The 16873-nt window shown below is 41.2% G+C and overlaps 1 protein-coding gene across 5 annotated transcripts in view; it reads right to left on the minus strand.

Moving 5' to 3' along the window:
* The window catches only part of LUC7L3 (LUC7 like 3 pre-mRNA splicing factor), a 19252-nt gene extending 3221 nt beyond the window's left edge, over nucleotides 1-16031 (minus strand). For 3 of the 5 annotated variants that reach the window (XM_066200796.1, XM_066200795.1, XM_066200797.1), the window contains exons 1-9: nucleotides 15916-16029; nucleotides 9161-9227; nucleotides 8119-8158; nucleotides 7711-7855; nucleotides 6635-6709; nucleotides 6441-6545; nucleotides 5192-5353; nucleotides 4487-4770; nucleotides 3798-3958 (exon numbers count right to left, since the gene is read on the minus strand). In XM_066200796.1, the coding sequence (XP_066056893.1) occupies nucleotides 3798-3958; nucleotides 4487-4770; nucleotides 5192-5353; nucleotides 6441-6545; nucleotides 6635-6709; nucleotides 7711-7855; nucleotides 8119-8158; nucleotides 9161-9227; nucleotides 15916-16014 (1138 nt within the window). In that variant the 5' untranslated portion in view covers nucleotides 16015-16029. Of the gene's footprint in view, nucleotides 1-452; nucleotides 579-3797; nucleotides 3959-4486; nucleotides 4771-5191; nucleotides 5354-6440; nucleotides 6546-6634; nucleotides 6710-7710; nucleotides 7856-8118; nucleotides 8159-9160; nucleotides 9228-15915 lie in introns of those variants that run through there. The other 2 variants (XM_066200798.1, XR_010723483.1) reach the window with 2 other exon arrangements.
* Nucleotides 16032-16873: the final 842 nt, after the last annotated feature.

Below are 16873 nucleotides of genomic sequence, written 5' to 3' on the forward strand. Positions count from 1 at the left end.
ACATTCATGCTCTTTTTTCTGAATATTCCCTGCTATCCGGGCAATCAAAATAAATAATATAAATAGACAGATATATCCCCAACACAGGAGCACACAGATCAAACACTCTGAAAAAGCTATTTTAAATAATATTATCATCACCTAGACTGGCATAACACACTTTTATATTCCAGGAGACAAGGCAAGAAATTAAGCTTTAAAAGAGCAGTGACATCCCAACTTTTTTGTTTTATAACACACTACCAAAGGACAGGGTAAAGTCCTCACAGAGAAATGAGGGCAACTGCCTAATGACCACCAGTAGTGAGGATTCACCTGCAGCAGCACATCCAGTGCAGGGTGCTTGGAGGAAGCACACGGCAACGTCACCCAGCTCACTGAAGGACTAAGTCACTTTGGGTCTGTCTGCCCTTGATTTGGCAACTCCGCAGGTAGATTGCACTCTAACTAACCTTGTTAAAAAGTCTTCTTTTTGTGTCTTAAAGGTATCTCCGGTGCACACGTGGATCCACTGAGGAATAGTAGTCTTGTTTCCCCGCAGAGGACTAGTAGTCAGTCCAATAATCTTATCTTCTGTCCTATGTAGATATGGTAGATCTTAATAGCCCTATGGATGTGCAGTGTGCAGGGTTTTGTTCTGTCTTGTTTGTGTCTTGAATGTGGTCAGGAAGGATAATTTTGTTTAAGGTTAAAAAGCTAATAAACTGTGGTATGAAAGATCAAAACTCTCCTAAAAATTTTAGTATTAAAATAGGTTTACCATAGCAAACCTCCAGTTTGCCAAGCAGAACTGAAGAAGTGTATTCAACAAACAGCCCAATAACTTTTCAACCTCTAAAGTGTCTGCAAGAAGTTCCTCCACTGCATTTTAATCAGTAAGAGAGAAGGCACATAAAATTAGTTTGCTGTTGAAACTGAGTGTAGTATTTCAGCTGAGACCTATTAGGTATAATTGTATAATACTGCCTTTCCTTCCTGATTAAATACATACACATTTTTCTGATTGAGTTTGTGTGGGCAACTGAGATGCATTTTGTGAGAATTCTTATTACGACCAAGTGAATCGCTTTACTGTTCAGAAAATCAAACATAATACCCAGTACTACTGAGCTGTTCTGGCAATATTTGCTGAGGTTTAATCACTAACATTAAAACGTGATCATAATTATTTTTATATAAGTATCAGAATCCAGATTAGGCAAGATAGAGAGCCAAGCCAAAGTGGTCTAGAGGCCCATTCCAGTATTAACCCTTCAAAAAATGAAGCTATTTGAAAATAATTTTTCTTTTATTAAAACCCCCTATTTATTCTATCTGCTCTTAAGTTTGTTAACTTGAACAGTAGGTGCATTCTACTGGTTTAAATTATGCTAATGTTTAGCTAGTGTTTATGGCTGGTGGCTCCTTTCTTTAGCAAAGGTATCCCTGACCCTGAAATCTGAGTCACAAATCAAGTGCCCCCATTTTTACACACTTTTTTCTTATAACCTTGGTTGCCGTCGCCTACAGTATCTTACTGAACAAGAAGCCAGGACTTCAGCATCTTCAAAGTGTGGCACTAATTTAATGTGCAACTGTACCCAAGTCTTGGGCAACTGTTCCTTAGGGCTTTCTGGTGTTAATATTCATATTTATAATGCAGTCTAAGATTTCCATATGAAAGGCACTACCATGAGTAGTTACAGCCTTTGCTGCTTGCTTTTACAAATGCAGATCAGTGGTGGCTATAAAGACAAGTAGATTCTGAAGCCACGATTCCCAATGTACTAAGTTAAGTTTTAACTTTTAAGTTACTATTGGGCAAAAGCCACATACTTCAAATATATTAATCTCTAAAGCTTTCTTCTTAACTATCTACCTACAGTGACACATTGCAAATAAGAGAATGCAATGGTGCTTACACCTTCAGCACAGAAATTCAATGTTGCCTTATTAACTACTATTGGGTTTGGTTTTTCCTTCCTCCCCTCCTCTCTTATATTTTTTTCTGTTAAAGAATTTTCCCAACAAAGGGAAATCACAAACTTCTTCAGCATTACAGTCCTGGCCTAAGGCCTATTTGTGTTTTTACAGATGGCATAGTCAAAAAAAGCAATTGATTTTCCCAGGTGGGATTTTCATTGCAGCTCATAGCATCACCTCACTGTTCTCATTTCTGGTGGAAGAAAGTAGCAAGCAGCAAATAAAACAGCCAGCAAGGAAATCAGTCAGGTTAAAACTAAAAATACTTGAGATGCTGAAGAAAGTTCACTAGCTCCTCTATTTATGGGAAGATTAAGGAAAGAACTGAAAAGCTCAAAACCAGACCAAATTTGAATAAAAAAGGAAACAGTTATTTATATACATAGATACACACATTCAGGAGAACAGGACATTCTTGACCAAGTACCAGATATCTGTTCATAAAGCAGGCAAAAAAGGCACAGTATCAGGTAGGAATAGTAACAAATGGTCAGATATAGGCTACAACACTGAATCTGAGTTTAAAGCCTGCACATCATTTCCACTGCCAATGAGCAAGCAACAAAACCCACTCTCTTACATGGCAAAGGAAAATGAGAGAAGAATCAATACTAAAGATGCCCACAGCATAAACCAGAATAATTGAAACAGTCTGAGGAAGTCAGGGAAGAGAAATATAAGAAGCATTACCAACATTTTGGCAACCAATCCACTGGATAAATACAGAGAAGGGTCAAGCAGACAGGCCTATGCAACCCAGACACATGCACAGAGCACCTTTCATTCCAGAGAACCTCAGAAGTACCTTAGAAACACAATTCTTTCATCCATTACTGATGATCAGCCCATGAAGTGGGGTGGCTGTTTCAGACTTGCCATTAGTCAGCTCCCCACCAGAGCCAGAAGCATTACGTTCCTACAGAAGTTCCAAAAGACTTTTAAAGGGGGAAATTTAGCAAGAACAGTGAATTAGCATCTTCTCACAAAATGTGAAATCTACAGTGTTCTCACTGTAGCTCTTTGTAATCCTACTTAAAAGTTTCTGAGCTTCAATCTCTGGTGAAGCAGTGAGTCACCATGAATGCTGTGCTACATGGCATGTACAGCTACAAAACCGTTCCAAGGACTAACACAGCTTTCTGTTGAGACTCACCTGAACACTGACAAAGGAAAACTCACTTTGTTTAAATAACAAACAAACAAACAAACAATCAAAACAATGAAAAAAAAGGGAGAAAGATCGCAGGGTGGAAAGCAGGAGACTGGGGAGAAGGCATAAATTGTCATTTAGAGCATCACAGAGATTCTGCAATATTTATCTTGGACTGCATTTATAGATTAGGAAAAAAACTTTAAAGCACTGTTAAAAGGATAATGAAGGAAACATGATAGTGCTGAGAAGTAATACATGGTACAAGTGAGAAGCCAGGTACCAACCTCCGACAAAACATGCTCCTGCAAAGGATAATTGCAAATATCCACTAAGAGTAAGAATATAAGACATTCAGTCTTAGGAAACGATTACAGGCTTATGTTTTTCTAAGGGTAAACAGTTCTTAAAATATATAAAAATCTTTGCACACTTCTTCTGCAGACAAAGTGCAACAGGTAAGAGAAGGACACTGGGGTCTAGGTATGCACACAAGTGCAGTAACAGTAACTGGAAAGAACAAAATGCTTCAAATTGCTTACAGCAACACACACAGCCTTCAGAACCAGGTCTGATTTGGTACTAAACTTTCAGCCAGCTCACTGACAGGCTAACAGCTTTTGAGACTCTAAAAAAAAGATTAGTTTCAGAACTTGCTAAGAACTCAGTCTTTATACAAACATACCTTTTTCTTTTGACTTCCTGTCTTGGTCTCTCTCTCTGCTTTTGCTTCTGTGCTTGTAGGACTTCCGATCCCGGCTTTTTGACCGTCTCCTGTCCCTACTACGAGACCTGTGTTTCCTTTCTGATCTATCATGGCTTCTGCTTCTCCTCCGGTCACGACTCCTTCATATTCAGAGAGAATTTCAAAAATGTAAACCTCAGCTGCTGTTTTCTAACTCAAAATATAAAACAGTATAACAGTAGCACTTTTAAATACAGTGATTATCTGCAGAAATCAAATCTTAACATATCGCGTATTTCCCAGTACGTAAGAAGTAGTTTCATATTGCCCTCTTTATTTACTGACAGACTTACCTACACAGCTTAGAAGTATCTACCACCATGAAATAAAGGAACTGAAGGAAGAAACGTGATCCTGTTTTTTGGGAGCATTCTTTGTCTGCTGAAAGCTCCCTCATAAAGCCACTTCCACCACTATGGTGTCATCTTCCAAAAATGGAGAGATGACAGTGACATTCATCAAAAACTTGCTTATCCTTAGAACCAGTAAGGTGTGTCTTCACTCAAGAAGCAAGACCCAAGCGAAGCTAACATATCAATGATGTGACTCAGGTTGACAGATCAAATCCCCACAAGATTTTCACCTTTCGGAAAGTTACATGAAAATACTTAAGAGACACACAGAGGTACCTGCTTCGCCTTCTTTCTCTGCTTCTCGACCTTTTGTGGTCTCGTGAGCGGCTGCACCTCCTGTCAGACGTCCTGCTTGAATGCCTGCTCCGTGAGCGGCTCCTTTTACGTCTCTCTCTGTCACGAGCCCTCTCTTTTTCCTTTTCTTCCTCTTCACGTCGTCTCTTCCGTTCTCGCTCTTCTCTTTCCCGCTCCCTCTCTTTCTCCCTCTCTTCCCGTTCTAGCTTCTCTTTTTTCAACCTCTCATCACGGTCAGGCTCTTCTGTTCTTTTTCGTAACTTTTCCTTAAAAAACAAATTCACAGGAAGAAATGAAGATTACCTAAGATACTTAAACTTACAGATTCTGAGGATGTAAAAGCCTAAACTTTTAAAATAGTTCAGTGTTATTTTCCAAACAAATGACAGTACTTTCTAAAATCCCTGAAATGAAAATCCTTTGACTTCCAGAACTTCTTTTTGCTTGTCACTATCACAAGAACAGAGGCCAGACTACAGTTCTTTAAAAAGGCCATAAAAATTCACACCTGAATCAACATCTTTGCTTGTATCTAATGTCACAACAAATTACATCAGTGAAAGCACAGTGCAGGATTCCATTTCTTGGAGTGTTTCACCCTCTTGAGAAAATCCAACAAACAGCTTTCTATGTGCATTAGGAAACCTCCAATCATTTTTCATTTCAGTAACTGGAGGAAATACTTACTTTTAAATCTTCTACAGTAGCTTTTATTTTGGCATAACCCATGTGCTGCTTTCCCATCAAGTGGTCATCTACCCTGGACTGTGCATCTCCTACAATTAAAAAGGCTCCACAAACTTCACAAACTTCCATTTGTTTTTCCTGGGCTGCAAAGCTCTCAATTGTCTGAAAAAGAAGAATATGTGATAAGGCAAAGTTTTAACCAGTGAAGAGATTTTTAACTCTATGCTACTGTTGTCAAATCCATGGCTCTACTGAAAGCTGAAATCACATCTGCCAGCTTTATCTTTGGAGCACTGCACCCCATTGCAGTAAATAGGGAGAAAAGAGGCAACTCTATGCCCATTTCCCACATGGAAGGAGTCCATGAGAAATCACAGAACCATTACTCACTGCATTAACATGTACACAGTCATATCTGCAACTTCCTAGCAGTATCAGAAAAATTAAAGTTTTAAGATTCTCTTCTAAAGCTTTCTTTTTTAAAGATTTCTTTGGCATCAACTGAAATGTCAGGAGCTGCAGAACTACCCTGGAATATATATCAAGCAATCAAAAGGCTAGAATACCCCACAAAGAAAAACAAAAAGAAATACTGGCTTCTATTTAAAAGCATGGTGGTCAAATTAAACCACTGTTTCAACAGACATGAGAAGTACACTGAAATTTCAACATAAACCCAGATGATTATTGCTGTGCAATGTTCAGGAATCATACAGTATGGACATAAATGATCTGCCTGCAACATTTATGAGCTCTTAAAAATAAAACAAGAAACCAAATTTGAGCATTTCATTAAACACTAAAATAAAATCTTTAAACTTAAACTCCTTTTTATTAACAGGAACTTGATACTTAACCCCTCTGGCTTCTGTAGCTCTGAGAGTCAGACAAATACCTGTCTCTAGTCACAGCCCTGACTCAAGGGCTTTCTGTAAGTCACACTGGTAGTTCAGCAGAAATATATTGCAGAGGCTACAGGGCGAAGTTTAACTGAGACCTCGCCTACAGGAAGGTGCAAGCTCTCCTCCAGGACTGCTGGGTGAATAATTTCATAATTTGTGTGCAGAAAGCCCATTCTCAAGGTAGAATGCCTAATCAACGCACTGGATTAACAAAGCCAAATGTGCTGTTACTATGTAATAAATTCTGCACAGACCTTGCATGCCTGCAGTGGAAGGACAAGGTTATTCAGAATGTACTGTGCAGCACATTTTGATATGTCACACAGAACTACAAACACATTACTTACTGAAGTCGTAGACCTCAGCAGTTCTCTCTCTTCTTTTAACTGTTCAACAAGTTTCATCATTCCTTGTGCTTCTTCCACCTTTCCTTCTGAACCTAATTCTTCAATCTAAAAGGCAATAAAAAAATTAAAAGTTTAATTTTTGATCAAGTAACAAAAACAAGAGATCTCTCTTAGAGGGGTTAAAAAACCCTCACCTGTTGAAGCAGTACATCGATTTTGTCAGTTAATACCTGAATCTTCTCCTCATTTTTACCAGTAGGTCCTGCTCCCTGCAAAAAGTACAAGAGTGAGGTGGGTTTTTTTTTCTTTCCTTGTTGGGTTTTTTTTCTTCTTTTGTTAAAATAGCTTAAACACACAAATGTATATCTTCACATATTCCAGAGATGCTTTGGGAATAACCTCCCCCTGGCCTCTTCTCCCACGAGAAGCTACAAGTAATAGTCTAGTCTAATATAAAAAAACACTCCTCAGCACAATTTACTCCACCCTTGTTAAGTCTAGTCACACTAATTCCTCCCAAATCAACAAATATGTCCAAGGTCCTGGCCCATAAAAGGTAAGAAACCTGTACTCAAAATCCTAACTTTAAACCATGACACTTCCATGCAGCTACTACGTATCTTTGCAGACATTCAAGTATGACTTAGAAGTTCTGTGGGTTTTGAATTTCAAGTTCTGAGTGCAAAATGCAAAAAGAATCTCACTTCAAAGATGTATTTGTCAGCAGTGTCCTCACTGCAGGCTGCCAGAATTGACTAACTGCTGCCCTCCCATCTCTGCTCCACAAGTGGTATCTCTTGAGTGCATACTGTCCACAGCTCCTTCCGAAGCAACTGGACTTTGCACAGAACAGTGAGGTGGGGCAGCAGAAAGGAACAAAGCTGCCCTGGCAGCCACAAAACTCACACAGCACAGCCCACAGTCACTGCTCCAAATCTACACGGGGAAAAGACACGGCTTTCTAGTGCAGGGAGGGAGGAACGTGCAGCTAGTGCAGAGAAGGTAAACTGAGGTTGTCAGGATAAAGACAACACGTGACAGGCAGAGAACAGATCCTCATTCTGAGGAAACAAGAGACTGTAAGAACAGACCTGCTGACTGTGGAATCACTTGGCTTGTCCATTAATACCAGATGCCATCAGCTGACTAACAGATGAAAAATCTTACTGATCAGGAATCTTCTGGATAACAGTAAGTTTTACCTGAATAGCCAAGACCCTGAAGATGCTATCTACAGGAAAAGCTACCTCAGTGACTCTTGCACACTCACCCCAGAAGACTGCTGGTTCTGTGACAGTGCCAAACGAGCATGGCCCCTCCGGATCCTGCGCTCCACCTCGGCCAGCAAGCTCTGCAAATAGCGCAGGAAGTCTCTTTCGTAGCCCACCTTCATAAACCGAGAGCTCTTCTCATACCTGAGAAAAGAGTTTAAAAACCAGAGCTCACATCAACCTGTAACAGATGAAAACTAAGTAACCAGATACACAGTATTGTAAATTCTTGCTCTCAATAAGACAATATTATATATTTAAAAAAGTAAATTTTTATTTAAATAAAAATTTAAATAAATTTATGCAAATAAAAAGAGCAAGTAATCGGTAATGTTTGGATTGCAATTAACAAGTTTCAAAGATACCAGAAACTCTATTTGCTTTAATATATCAAACAACAAACTTACTGTTTGCGCAGATTTTCATCATGAATTTTTTCACAAGGACCTAAAAAGACAACACAAAAAAACTTAAGTTTGCATTCCTAAATGTTGTATTCATATTCCACCAGCATTTGTTTGTGCACCACGACAGAAAAGGGCTATAAACATTTCACAAGGACTTTTATGCTTCTGCCTTTCTGCTTCCTTTGCTTGGAGCTTGAAAGATACATTAAAGAAAAAGAATGTCAGCATCATTTAGTAATTGGAAAACCAAGAGACTCTACATACGAAGCCTTCATAAAAATGGAATTTCCAGATCAAGTTTTACATCAGTAAATACAAACAGTGTAATATCCTAAATATCTGGGGCTTAAAAAAGAAAAATTACATATGAAGGGTAATTTTATCAGGCACTTTCTGCCTTCCAGGGCTCTCTGCAGCACACTGGCTACTTAAAACATAGATCTTGGGAGAAAATGAGGAGGTATGTGCCCTGAGTTCATGAAGGTGGCTGTGTCAAAATTCCTCACCTTCCCCAGACTCTCAAACTCTTCAGACCTGGAAACTAACACCAGGACAAAAAGTCTGGCTTTGCTAAATAACCATCTCCAAACTACATGCTACATATAGCCATCACTTGAAAATGACCAGTAATTTAAAGCTGATCTCCAGAAATAACTATTACAGTAAGTGAGTCTCTAATGTAAAGCAGCTCAATAATGTATACTCACACAAAAATAGGGTAAAACCCTGCCCAGGTAGAATAACCCGAACAAGACACTGCCACCTGAGCAGGAGAAAAGCACCCCACCACCCAATAATTTGGCTTACACAGTACGAAAAAAAAATTAAGAAGTTGTTTTCACTTAGACAAAGTAGGATCTGGAATAAATATTACTTTCAGCATACTGCATCACTGGTAGCCCTTGAAATGAAAAAATTTTTTAAAAAGTGCTCTGACTGAGCAATTAACATAGCTTGTAAACATTAAAGACATAGTTTGCAAACAAAAGCCCAACTGTAAATACATTTAAGTGAATAAAAATGTCATGACTTATAAACTTACCTAAATCAGAACGGGTATTTGTAAATAATTCAGCTGGACAGAAGCCACAAAGATAGTATTTGCAAACCTGACAGAGAAGAAAAGAAACAGGCATCATTTTTTGCCTCTTGAATTGAAAATTCTATGTAATCACTTTTATTTCTAAAACACAGTTATAAAGTTTCCTTTGAACATAATAAAAGTTCTGAAAATTTTATACAACCTCTACCTTTATATTTCCTGGCAGCACTAAGTGCTACAAGATGCATCTTGATGACAAAACACCAAAAATCTTACTTTTCCTTGTAATACTAATAGTTCTTAATTTTACCCCTAAATATTTAAGATTAGAGGGAAGTGTCATCAATTTATCAATATTTAACATTTCTGAAGGAAAGGAATGACATCAGATTGGACTAATTAATAAGTTTCAGTGAAACCCTTAACTGTGAGAAGCCACAAGAGGTGAGAACAAGTGCCATGGAAGCATGGAGCAAGTTCCTTTCCTTGCCTGGAACAGCTTTGTGTTCAGCCTTCACTTCCTCAGAGCTGCTGGCCTGGAGAACAGGAGCCACCTACACTCAAACATCAGGTACTGTCCCAAGGATTTGGATGTTAATTAGCAGACAGAATTATCCAGAAGCTTTCCCACTCCAATGCTTTTAAAATTTGCTACTTTAAGAATGACAGGCAACAAGACATCATGTAGTTCTTCAGGCAGAGGAGACACTCATTTTAACCTGGTTTCCTGCTCACTAGAAGGGGTTTGGTTTGCCTCTGCACAGTCTAGTTTTACATTGAGGCAGGTTCTTTTTCTGATAACAGAAAAACACCATCAGAAAGTTCAAAAACCCAAAAGCCTGTTACCCTAGTGAGTAAATACTTAACATATGATGGGATAAAGCCAGCTTTTGTTAAAAAGATTATTCGCCCTCACCCATAAGCATGGGCATAGCTTCAGTTCCTGAAGTTCCTAACACGGAATTATCGCCTGTCTGTCCATCAGAACAGCTATAAGGGTAGAATCAGAAATACTTTCACCCCTAACTTCATTAACAATCTTAAATAATTAACTTTTCACCAGACCCTTCCCACAGATGTGACTGCCATTAATTAAGGTGTAAATCCAAAACCAGCCTGGATGTTCTTCCAGCACCTCCTTTCCATGACACCACTTTCTCATTTTTGGCCAATCTAATAACTATGAATGCATTTTACAGCCCAGTTCTAACAGTCTCACAAATCCTGCAGACAAACACTTGCAGTTTCTTATCTCCCAAAATACAGACTGAAGTATTTCAAGAAATGGGGGTGGAGAGAGGCCCCAAACACCACCACCTCACTAAAAAGCCTGTGATACCTGCTGATCAAATTGATTTATTTTGGTCAGCCTGATTTATATTTCCAACCTAATTGCCAGACTGCAAATCAGGCTCCAGAAGTTAAAACTCTACTGATTGCTTTACAGATTCCTCAGAAAAACAATCAGGCTTTCTTTTAACAAACCATGGGCAAAAACCACAAACAAATCTCTTATTGTGTAATTTGAATACTTCTCCCATGACCCAGGTTTGGACACTGGTACCTATCTAAAGCAATTTACCAAGAATAGTTAAAAAAACATGTGAAATGACTTTTTTTTCCCTCAGAAAGGAGAAAGTTACTGGACAAAACCTGGTTTCAGAATCTGCTCTTTTCTGAAAGCTGCAATATCCCTTGTTTTACTACAGAGTTGCTTCGAAGGAACAGTTTCTGGGCTGGATGTCTGCACGAGTCCATAGAAATGTAATTTCTCTATACATTCTCTTCTTCTTCCATTTTCTCATACTCACATCCAGGTATAAGGGTAAGTGGAATAACACTTCCCAAAAAATTTCAGAGATGGATTACACAATTTCCTAAGACAAGAGAGAGCACAGTAATGACAGCCTGACCATACCAGACTGTTAAAAGGGTTGTAGAGTATCTTCAAACAACCAAAAAATTAGGCAAACTGGCCTGTAACAGTTTAGAAACTAGCACTAACAGAAGAAGCAAATAAAAAGTAATTAGAAATATGATGAACAAAACAGAATAAAAATACCCACCCTCAATAAAAACCAAAAAGAATTACAATTATTATGTAACAGTACTACTAGGAAAATCCCCTTTTTATGAACTGATGGTTATAGTCAAAAGTTGCAGTAACCAGAACTAAAATATGAGGTATATATACACCAAAATATGAGGTATAAATACTAATACATGAGATTTATATACTAATATATGATGTATAAACATGCCATACACTGTATTATTTACATATTAAAAACCCTAAACAAACAAAAGCCATATCAAACAAACAAAAATCCCCTCAAACCCAAAATAACAACAAAAACACACACACACAACTCTAAAAAGCTGCCATAATTTTCTCCTACCAGCTCTAGATGCTGCCACTGTAGCACTAGGACAGCACTCAGTGAATTACCTGACATTCTCTCCTGGACAGCAGCCTGCAGAGAAATTCTCACTTCAGAGTGGTTCAGACCACTGCAGCTGAAGTTATTTTCTTCCCCTCTCATACTTAGTTCATTATGCTCTTCAACTGAGTTTGCTTCAACAAAAAAACATAACTTGCTGGAATCCTGCAGAACCTTGCAGGAATCATTCCAGCTCAGCTTCACTAAGTGCAACATCTGCCTTCCCAGGCTGAACATCAACTGCACTCCCAATCAATCCTAAGGAATCCACGGTGAGTGGGAACAGTAAGTGCCAAGGAAGGGCTCAAGCATCATGGAACCATTAAAGGAAAGAGAGATGACCAATAAATTTCACCTGACATCACCCAGCCATGGTTTATCAGGCTGCTGCACTGATCACAACATGAAAACACATTCCATAACCGGCAGTTTGGAAGGCAGCACTCCGTATGCAGGTAATGAGCATTTATCCCTTTCTGCAGAATTATTCCAACAACTCTGCTAGCAAGAAGCATCACTGTCAAATTGCTGCTGCAGTATAAGCCACAGCTTGGGTTTCAAAGCCCCTGAGTGCTCACATTTTGATAAGACACTATGACACTACAAAGAGGGATGCTTGGAACTTTCCACTTCTTCATCACAAATTCACTAATCCCTGGAATCTCTTGGACGTGGAAAGTAGTATCCTTTACATCCAAGTCTGCTAAGTTAACAGCAAGAATTGTAAACTCAGTTGTAGTTTGGGAAGCAGTTCAAAGCTTTTCCGTATTACGAAGCTATTGACAGCTCTATATTGTTAATGCTTCCTCATCAACATCTTTCTCTTCTGCAAGAAATTTATTTACTGATGGAGAAGACTCTTAACAGTAATAAACAATTACATAAGCAAATTCCTTTAGGGAGACAATTCCTAGTAAAAAGGCTGAGAATAAAACCCAGCAGACTGTCTTACACACCAAAAACTAGTAAATTCCTTCTCACAGCTGAGTTCTTTGAATCCATTAAAGCTCACATGCAGCAGACATTTTAAGAGCAATGCCCGCCCACCCAAACCCAAACAAACATCAGCCCTTCTCCTGAGCCCACTCTTAAAGAGAAATGTTATTTGTTTTTAGAAGAGGATTGGTAATGGAAGGCTCTGTCCTCTCCCTCCATCCCCTGGAGGACTAAGCCCTTAAATTCTACCTCAACACAAAGCAGTTTAGGTTGCTGGCATTATAAAAGTAAAAGCACAACACATCATAAATAGCTAAAACCATCCCATCATACTCTGAACACAGACCTACATTTTGAGAAGCTGCATTATCAGAGACGATTGCTCACAGCCATTTGTCTCTAAGAGCTCTTCACGCCTCTCCACTTTCTGAAAACCCAGAGCTGGCTTTGAAGGAGCATCAAAATTTAAAACCTTCCAGGAGCACGGGCAGCCCGCGCTTGCCTGTCTTGTGCTACAGGACAGCCTCTGAGCTCTTACGCAATCGCTGCTTCCCCAAGAACTTGTTTTGTGCAGGTGCTGTATTAGAGCAGGAAGGTGTGAATCAATAAAGAAACAGACCTTGTCTACAGACATGATTGTAAGCAGAAAGACTAAAATATGTGATACTAGTGATTTCTTCCTGCACACAAAACAAAGTGTTTTTGCTAAAACAAGGACTGATCACCTAAGGACGTGCCATCACACTGAAATATACCAAAAGTGGGATTCCAATTTTTAAAGATTAAAGGCTTTAATCATGTCAAAGTTTTAAAATAAGAACTTAAGCTCTACAAAAGCTTTTGTAACATATAATCGACATGTTTCATTGGCACAGCAAATAAACCACAGACTGAGCTATGGCACCCTCTGCTTCCACACTTTCCATCTTTTATTTCACTGCACCTTCCAGTGTGATAGCCACATCGATGCGATCTCCAAATGATAAGCAAAATACAGATGAGCTGCTTGTGATAATCTTCCACGTTCAAAACTGATGAAACGTGACACAAAATCCTACACTTTGGATCAATACAACATGCTGGCACTGAGCAAGCTGCATGTTCATGATCTATGCCTAATCTCCAAAGAAATGACATTAGCACATACATTTCACCTGAAAACCAGGACAGCAGGCAGAGGAATTAATGTTACCAGTTGAGCCTTATCTGCATTTCCTGTCTTTAAAAACCTGTCAGCATTGCAAATTTTATCTTTAGGTGACAAAGAAAGTCAAACTGAGACACGTGTTTAACAGGAGTCATTGCTGGGCTTTATGAACTCATCAGTTGACTACAGGAACCCAGGAAAACATTCCTTGAAGAAAGGTTGTACTTAGTCCTAAATAAAAGTAGAAGCAGAGCAAACAGCAGCAGATCCTGCAGGACTAAAGGCTCAGCCCTAAGCCTGTAACTCTCCCACTGCTCTCAGACCCAGGACAGCTCTCACTTTCTGAACTGTCCGAGGACTGGGGGGGAGAGACAAGGCCCCGTTTCTAAAACAACAAAACTGAACAGCTTAGAGACAGAGCCCTTTGGTTACAGTCAAACTCTTCAGCCTAAAGTTGTAAGTGAAAAGAAAAACCGAAAATATTCTGTGATTTGCTCATTTGACGATGAAGAAAGTAAACTGAACTTATTAAAAGTGAATGATGGGGAAAACAAAAATCAGCCAAGGAAAGAAGTCTTTCTCACCATAATGAATAAACCAAACCAATCCCCTTATCTGTTCTATCTCTTCAAGCCATTCACCTTGTATTTCATATATTTCATCTAACTGCTCCTTTTTTTAAATTCACAACCAAAGGAAAGTCTCTAACTGAACACCGAACTGAATTATTTTCTTAATAAAGGAAGTCCAGAAACACGTATGGTCATGAAAACTTCCTGAACTCACAATTTCTTCCTGATGTGCACTGCTCACCAACAGAACAGCACTTTTCAAGGGAGGGAGTGATTCCTCACGCTTGAAAAATCTAAGGTAAGACAAGTATTGGTCCTTAGATCACGCAAATTCAACCAATTCAAGCAAGTATTATCATCCTTTATAACGACCTAAATCCCATATAAAAACATGAAACGCCATTGATTAAGATGCTATTTAGAACAGCCAAACCCAAGCATTTCTCCCTCCTCCCAAATAAACAACATCCTAAGCAAATGCTGAGGGGGAGGAGCTAAATGCTTTCTGCAGCTTAAACCACAGAAATTCCTGTCACTTAAGTGACAAATTATTGTAACTGTGACACCTTTTTTTAACATACATCATAACTAAAAAAAGTTATCATGAACGGGAGAAAATACAATTTAAAAATTCTTCAGTGTTCATCTCTCCCAAAGCTGTAGCTACAGGAACTCTGTAGATACCACTGAGTTTTCCTCAAATAACTTACAATTCAACTATGATGGCCAAAACTAACTCATCATTCATTAAAGCTCAACCAGTGGAGAAAGAAAATTAATAATAACAAAATTAATAATAACAAAAACAACAACAATAATAACAATAAGAACAACGTCGTCTTATTTGGGCTACTCACTGCAGAAAATGAATGAACACCACATTAACAAAAGTGCGTAAGAACTCCTAAACAACAGCATTGTTTAGGTTTGTCTCCGTCCCCCCACTCCCAAGCAGATTCCTCTAAGTGAGGAAATAAGGAAAGAATCAAGCTTTTCTTAACCAAATCCTCACTTTCCACAGTCTCATGGTTTTTCCTTGTAGTACAACCCCCAAACATTAAAGCCGCGTGCCCTTCTTTTTCCACCCCTAACATCACCCTCAGGAAGAGACCCAGAGACATTTATCTCCCAAACTAGAACATCTGCCTCATCCCTCTTGGTGCAAGTCAGCGGCTTCTACTCAGAAGTGTTGAATTCCTTTAACCGCCCCGCCGCCTCATTTTTGTGTTCGGCTACGGGAGACCTCCGCCACCACACCAGCCCTCCGTAAACGCCCGGTAACGGCGGCCCCGGCGGGCACAGCCTTCCCCCGCAGACACCCGAACCCTGGGGCTGCCCCTCCTGCAGCCCAACACAGCCCGGCTGTGCAGGGATCTCCCTCCTCCTCCTCCTCCGGGAGACTCGGCGCTGCTCCCGCGCCCGTCCAGGCCCGGCCCGCCCCAGGCCGCCATGCAGGGCCCAGCACGGAGAGCCCGGCCCGCACCCCGACAAACCACGCGGAACCCCCGCTCCGGCCGGCACCTCACTCCTTCCCTCCTCTCCCCTCCACCCCGGCCGAGAAGCCGCCCACGTCGCTCCGACAAACCCCCGGCCACGCGCAGTGCGCTGGAGCAAAAAAAAAAAAAGGAGGGAGGAGAGGGGCGGCCGCGCTACACTCACGCTCTCGTGGTCCCACCGCACGTTGCTGCGCTTTTCATCCGGGGCCAGGTTCCTGTCCCGGCCCATGAGCTCATCGAGGAGCTGGGCGGCCGATATCATGGTGAGCCGCGGGCCGAATCCCCCTCGCCAGACAGCAGCTCGGCCGCCTCGCCCCGACCGCCCGCGCCGCGCCTGACAGAGACAAAATGGCGGCGGCGGTTGGCCCTGCCCACAATGCACCGCGCGGCCCGAGCCCGCCGTGCCCCGCTCCCTCACGGCGCCTCCGGCCCGGGCGGGCGAGGAACGGGGAGTCCCGGCAAATAGCGGAACGCCGAACGGCCGCGGGGCGGGCGAGGAACGGGGAGTCCCGGCAAATAGCGGAACGCCGAACGGCCGCGGGGCGGGCGAGGAACGGGGAGTCCCGGCAAATAGCGGAACGCCGAACGGCCGCGGGGCGGGCGAGGAACGGGGAGTCCCGGCAAATAGCGGAACGCCGAACGGCCGCAGCCGCCTGTGGCTCCGCGTGAGGGGCAGCGGGTGCCGCACAGACGGTGTCCTGGCCACTGAGGTGTCAAGGCAAACCGCGTCCAGCCCAGCGAGGAGTCGTGACAGATAATGCCCGGCTCCCTGTGGTGTCACTGCGAATGGTAACCTGTCACCACAGTGTCCAGCCTAACGCGGTGTCAGAGCGCGGGGACACAGCCCAGACACACACTGGAGAAAAGCGACTCACGGGTGACCTTATCACTTTCTACAGTTTCCTGAAAGGTGGTTGTAGGCAGCTGAGGGTTGGTCTCTTTCACCAGGCAGCAACTGACAGAACAAGAGGACAGACACAGTCTCAGGCTGTGCCAAGGGAAATATAGGTAGGATATTAGGAAAAAAAAAATCACGGAAAGAGTAATAAAGTACTGGAATGATCTGCACAGGGAGGTAGTGGAGTCACCGTCCCTGGATGTGGCACTGGGTGCCATAGTCT

Source organism: Chamaea fasciata, unplaced genomic scaffold (assembly GCF_029207755.1).
Source record: "Chamaea fasciata isolate MVZ Bird 193981 ecotype frontalis unplaced genomic scaffold, bChaFas1.0.hap1 SCAF_19, whole genome shotgun sequence".
Lineage (NCBI taxonomy): Eukaryota > Metazoa > Chordata > Aves > Passeriformes > Sylviidae > Chamaea > Chamaea fasciata.